General features: G+C 31.0%; 1 protein-coding gene across 1 annotated transcript; it reads left to right on the forward strand.

Moving 5' to 3' along the window:
* Nucleotides 1–852: 852 nt before the first annotated feature.
* LOC126847878 (uncharacterized) lies at nt 853–1552 on the forward strand. The gene is made up of 3 exons (XM_050588293.1): nt 853–970; nt 1027–1430; nt 1511–1552. Exons 1-3 carry the CDS (start codon nt 949–951, stop codon nt 1550–1552), a joined length of 468 nt encoding a protein of 155 aa, XP_050444250.1. The 5' UTR covers nt 853–948.
* The last annotated feature ends 5200 nt before the right edge of the window (nt 1553–6752 follow it).

The following is a 6752-nucleotide window of genomic DNA, read 5'->3' on the forward strand; positions in this document are numbered from 1 at the left end:
GTAACGGACCTACTTGTCTAGCTGGCTAGACTAGGCAAAGTGGCCGTCGATAAAGCTAAAATAGACGGATCCCCACGGGAAAATGGTTGGCTAGGCCGTTGTCTACGTCTAATTGGCCTTAAAGTCTCCCTTATTAACTTAATATATCGTCCGAGGAGCTAGAACGGGCGGTCACACTGTTAAATAATCTAACTCTCAGCTGCAGGCTACAAGATGTTTTATTCTAAATTAGGGTTTCTAAATAAAATACAAAATTATACAATAGATATATATATATATATACACTCTGACCTGGGTTGGACGATGAAATGGTTGGTCAAAGCGGAGTTGAAACGGACGCACACAAAAGATAGTCGGATGGGCGGCTTGTAGTAAAACGGCAAAAATATAGAGCGCAAGGTCGAGGATATTGGCGGTCCGTGATGGTAAAGTCAACTGGTTAATTAGATGATACGCGACGTGCATTATCCTGTGTGTGCGACCGTTCCCCTACCTATAGTCGGGGGTGCTGTGTCAGTTGGTTTGGAACGCGAAGTAACGGTCAAGTGAAATATGATCGTTACATACCTTTCAGGTATGATTTTGATTTCTTAGAGGTGCTTCATGAATAAATTGGTTCAGCTTTTTAGATGATATGTGGGTCCACACATTATTGTAAAAACAATACTTTGTCAGCTACGCATCGAAGCTAAAAATACATTTTTATAACCAACTTTACTTGTTGTGTATAATACAATGGCTATTTAGATAGCTATTTTAAAAAGTAGGCTTAACTGTAACTGTTGGCTGTTCGATGACACGTTTTAACTAAATACTTTTAGAGTTATTAACTTTTAAAATTGAAGGCAAATCGTTTTTACTATAAAATATACAGTGTATACTAGAAGACGTGATGGGGACCAGTATAACTGAGAGAGAAAATTGGCAACGGTAGTTTTTTTTTTGCAAATGAATTCCTTCCCCGAAAAATGTATGAAAAAGATATACGTTAACATACAAATTCTCATTTATTGCGTCTGATTTCAGTTAGAGCAATGGATCGACCAAGAAGAGAAAAGTACGATTCTAGATCTCCTCGACCAAACCCAATTGGAACGCATTCTTCAACGGACCCCATTGCGGCTCTCGAACGGCGATTAGAATTTTTGGAACATCGAGTAGACGTCTTGTCTAGAGCTAAGCAGGCGACGCCCGCACGAAGACCCCAAACGTTGGAAGGTCTCTGCTGTTTGACAACAGAGACTGTCGTGGGAGCCGCTCCACAATCGCAGCGACGCACACAACCCTGGATGAAATATGGGACTAAGACATCGAGTGGAATGGCCGTCAACAGCTCTTACAAACCTCCGGTGCCACCTCGGCACACTTCATCAGCCTCACAAACCATTCTACCACCTGTTACGGCTGCTAGTGGCGAACCGATAAAATCGGTAAAAATACCCTTCTTTAGACGTAAATTAGTTTTGTTTAATCTTTAATGCTAAATGTTGAAAATAAAAATTATCTTCAGTATCTTATGTTATTACCAATAGCCAAAAGATATGTAAAATGATAAATATTTTTATTGTGCTTAGTATTATACACTATGTTGTCGTTATGAACGTGTAATAATACTAAAATATATCTGATATACTTACTGTCAACATGTTATTTGTTCTTATTACTTTCTTGTACTTAATTAATTTACTTTTAAAACATGGATTAGATTTTCAATAATGTCTTATGTGAATGATAGCAACCATTAGCGAGCTAAGAATAAAAATGTTCTATATTCAACATTAACTAAAAAAATATTTTTTTTTTACTAAATTTTAATCATTTTTATTTGCCCGTCTTTAGATCCATCAACGGTTTCTCTACCTACATTCTCTATAAACATATACAAAATGAAAATGTTCTAGGTTCGTAAAAATTAGATACTGTGAATTTTTTTTAATTTGGAAAAACTTTTTCAAACGCAATTACAGGATTTTAACCAAGAGGTATTTTTCATTCTCAGTCCGCGAAATGGGTATTATAGACATATGTGAAAATAAGGGTTTTCGATTTTAGTTTCATACTAGTTTGTAGTATCATTCTTATATATTTACCATGAATTTTAATCAAAATCTATCTTCTTAAAAATAAAACTGTTATTTAAATTCAACGCGTAGCTTTTGTTTCTTATATTATGTTTAAAACCACTGTCAAATCATTGGCAAATAACTTCCTTAAAACTAAAGGATAATGGGTCAGCAATGAGTAAATGTACCTAAGGTAAGGTCTACTAATAACAGAAAAAATCACGGAATCAAATTTTAAAAAACGTTGAAACATTTACAATTTTTAAGCTAGAGAACACGATTTTTTATAACAGTTTTTTGAATTCAAACAACTACACTCGAGTAAATCGGTCCACACGCAAAAAGGTTATCGTGACTTCAGGCTCAAAAAAATAAACACATTGGCAAAACTAATACCTTCTCAGCTGTCGCATCGAATCTAAAAGGAAAAATCACTCTCGCACCATATTTTAATTTCAGGTTGCTATGTGTGAATGTATCAACAGCCAACAGGTATCTGACAAATATGTTTATTGTTGTTGGTAAGCTGTGGTAGTCATTAAAGAAGAACGAAAAATTGTTCTTATATTTTTTTGTTCCACTTGTCTTCTGGAGTAAAAAAAATTTTCCTAATTTTTTCAAATTTTTCAAATTATTTTTAGCGGATGCGAGCATCAGTTTTTCAAAAATGTTTGGTTTTTTAGTATTAGTTTTCTTTACGTATAAATTAAAATTAAATTTTTATATTTAAACAGATGGTATTGTATAAAATAGTATTACTATTTTTTATTTTTAATTAATTAAAGTAAATAATTAGAACTAGCTTAGGCCTTAGAAAGTAAAACTATGAAAATATTTATAAACTAACCCTTAATATTATCCTAAAATATTTGTTTTATGGGTTTAAAAAAGAATAAATATATTTACAGGGTGTAATGTAAAGTTCTACCGAGCTTCAAATGAGACATTCAGGATGCTTTATGGGTATAATAAATGGTATTAATTTTTTTTTAATTTTAAAATTATTTAAATTATAACTCGTATCTCATTAAAAAATGGTCTAACGAAAAAAATAATTTCAGATTTGGAGAAATCTGGAGAAAAAATCTTGTTAAATTGATATGTAACAAGGGTTTTATCGTATCTGGCCACATATACGTCCACAGGGTGACCACCGAGTGGCCATTGAGTGACCGGCATGTGACTAAAATCAACATATGGCACGTGACATATCATTTTGGGTTAGAATTTTATTCTCAATTCAGTGTTGTCCTTAGTATTGTTTTACATGAAATAATGTTTCGCATGCTATATGTTGATTTTAGTCACATACCGGTCACTCAGTGGCCACTCGGTTGTCACCCTGTGGACGTATATGTGGCCAGATACCAAAAAATAATGTTACATATCAATTCAACAAGATTTGTTCTCCTGATTTCAAATCTGAATTCATTTTTTTGCTAGATAATTTTTTAATGACATAAGGGTTCTATTTAAATTTTTTTAAAAATGAACACTATTTATTGTACCCATAACACTTATTGTATCCATGAATGTCTCATTTGAAGCTCGGTAGAACTTTACATTACACCCTGTATATATTTGTTGGGTGTCTCTATGGTCTAATTTAGTTTAAAAGTTGTATTTTTATATAAATAAAAAAATACTAGTTTATTCCTCTTATTCTACTGATGACTTTTTATGCAAACAACATATTGTGCTTAAAATTAATATTTAATATTTTTGAAAAACTAGTGATCGCATCATCTAAAAATCTAAAAGAAATAGCGAAATATTGTTTTACCCCAAAAACATAATATTATAAGAGGAACAGAAAACAATTAAAAATAATAATTTTGTCTATCCTAATTACCATATTGCCTAAATATTACCATATTTAGTTGTAATTTTCTCATGAATTAACGATGTCAGGCTGGGAGTGAAGCAAAGCGAAAGCGTTTCCCTTTCAGTATGGGCGATACCGAGATTAAAAATTACCATATTGCTTATTGGTAATAACGGTGACAAACTACTAGAAAAAAACAGAAGATTAGCCCCTATCATATCTACCCTAATACTTAAAATACATTTCTGTGGCTTTGGTCTAACAGGCAGAGACAAATGAGCTTTAAAGTTTTTATTTTCTTTTAGCGCTATGGATTTTTTTCTATAAACTCTTCATAAGTAATTCATTTTTTGGCCTCAAAGAGTATCATCTTCAACACAGTATATAAAGGATAGTTATTGCATTTAGCAGACTAACTCGTACATGCCCAAAATTGACACAGGCACTTTTAGACCCAAGCCACAAATGTATAATTGCAAGTGCTAAAATGAAAATACAGGCATTGCAGCTATAACAGAATACACCAAGTTCTTTATAAACAATGTAACGACTTGAATCAATAACATTTTTTAGCCCTTTCAAATACTATATTATAAATCAGTGTAGGTTGAAAAAACAATTAAGTTGTTATGGAACTTATATGCATTTCTACCTTAATGTCTTTTGGATAAACATTAAATTTATTTAGTATATTTATATATGTGTGCAATGGTTTTTATAGAACTAATAATTGAATCGCTTTATGCATAAAAAGTCTTAGTCCATAACATAAAACTTTTGTTATTTTTGAAAAAGTATTAAATTTTAAGACCTCTATTAATGTCAATAGCGATTGGATAAATTAAATTCTATAAGATAATTTTTTTTTCAAAAACGCAGTCTTGATAGTTTGTATTATACACAATAACAAATGAAATAACTTTTGTTTTAATGAATATTTTTAAGATTTTTTTTTTTTATAATTTGTACTCATTTGCGCTGTAAGCACCAATAAGTTACTAAAGGTTAAAGGGTAGGATGGGAGATGGAGTGCGGTAGAGAAATGCGTGCAGATAAAAATAGCTCTAAGCGCTTACTCTACCGCACTCCACCTCCCATCCTACCCTTTAACCTTTAGTAACTTAAAAATTAATTATCCAAATCTTTTAACAAAATGGCTATATTGAAATTTAAAAAAAAATGTAACAAAAAAAATTTTAAAAAAATTAAAAAAAGTAAAATAGTTAAGTGCAATAAAAAATGTAGAGCTATATTATAGCGCAAATGAGTATAAATTGTTTAAAAAAAAAAAACTGAAAAATATTCACTAGAAGAAAAGTTATTTTATTTGTCAAATCATTGTGGGCCATCCTGTATAATATAGTATTTATTATTATACTGTGGCCCTTATTATAAAAATTTATAATTATATGTAATTAATACACTTAAAATTTATTTTAATTAATCATCTTAAAAACAAAAAGTCTGTGTCATAAAACCAGTTTTATTAGCTTTCTAAACAACGAAATATATACCTTAATATTAAAAATAAATTAAAATTAAAAATATAGGTATTTGTATAAAATATAACAACAACTAACTTGTATTTTTGATAATATGATTAATCATTATTTTTGTAAATAGTTATCATAACATTAGAAACATTAATATGAGAATAACAGCCAACAGTCATATTGATAATATTATTTTCGCTGAAATGTGAACTAACGCCTAACATCCCTTTTCAACAAACCTTACCTGTATACTTACACCGTGAGATGGTTTCTTGACGAATTCGCTATCCGAGACTGGTCGTCAGTCCGTCGCCGTGTTGTTAGCTAGGTTTAGCTGTCATGCGTTTAAGTGTAAAACCAGAAATCGAAAATAAATAGATCTTTAAAAATTTGGAACTAGGTACCCACAATTGCTGGAATTACAATCTGATGCGAGGACGACGTCTATAGTCATATTTCAAAGGCATGATTCGACCCCATGATGGTTCGCACTGCGATACGGAAGGCAAGGGGAAACCACCGTATAAATCATCCCAAGAAATAGCAAAAGCTACAAACAAATCTCAGGATTGAATACTAAAGAAGAAGATTCGACCCCGAGACACAAATAAACATTAAAATTTTTCATTAATTTACCAGCAAATTTACCCTGAACCATACAACTAATCATTTTTAAATAAAAACTAAAATGTAGTATTTTATGGTTTTTGTTAATTTACAAAGTCCAAATTCATTGAGTTAAGTATTATGAAATGTATGTGTCACACACTAATATTAAACCAAATTTAAATTACAAAAAAACGTACAATATAAAATATTATCTGATAAATTTATGAGGAACTTTGTTAAATAGGGCCCACGCTTTTCTCTTATGTCAAAAATTAAAGATGTTTAACATTATTTAAAATTGTAGTTAGTTTTCGGTTGTTTTCAAAGTAATTGACATTTTAAATTAAATGTGCTACAATTGATTGGTAAATTGTTCTTGTAATAAAATTATTTTTTACTTTTTACTATTTTTTAGAAAAGCAGTTAAGAACTGATTAGTGTCAATAAGTTCAGATCACAAACGATCTACCGACTAAAAAAAGAATGTCCGGCGCTGCTGCTTGAATAAAAGTGGAGTATATTTGTTTTTATGTTTAAAAGAAGTATCTAAAGGTTAGACGGTTCAGAATTAAGTGTTTGGCGTTGTTTACTTTACGGGTTTAATAAGCAATGATTTAAAACATAAAGAAAATCTAGAAATCATTCGGCTAAAATATCAAATATCAGTAGTGTACTGTTACGGTGCAGTGGTGTACTGTTACGGTGCAGTGCAGTGAATGAATCACACACGACTGTCCGCCTTTTAAGGCTTAATTAAGGAAT

The sequence above is a fragment of the Adelges cooleyi genome, unplaced genomic scaffold (assembly GCF_023614345.1).
Source record: "Adelges cooleyi isolate 19-005CV unplaced genomic scaffold, UGA_ACOO_1.1 ACOO_flye_CR_arks_rails_tigmint_CR_PRNA_127, whole genome shotgun sequence".
Taxonomy (NCBI): domain Eukaryota; kingdom Metazoa; phylum Arthropoda; class Insecta; order Hemiptera; family Adelgidae; genus Adelges; species Adelges cooleyi.

What these genes read in the sequence shown, in the direction of transcription:
- LOC126847878 (XM_050588293.1), top strand. Translation starts at nt 949, where the DNA reads ATGAATTCCTTCCCCGAAAAAT. An exon ending in GAATTCCTTCCCCGAAAAAT is followed by an intron (nt 971 to 1,026) that starts GTATGAAAAAGA and finishes GTCTGATTTCAG; the next exon opens with TTAGAGCAATGGATCGACCA. An exon ending in GTGGCGAACCGATAAAATCG is followed by an intron (nt 1,431 to 1,510) that starts GTAAAAATACCC and finishes AATTATCTTCAG; the next exon opens with TATCTTATGTTATTACCAAT.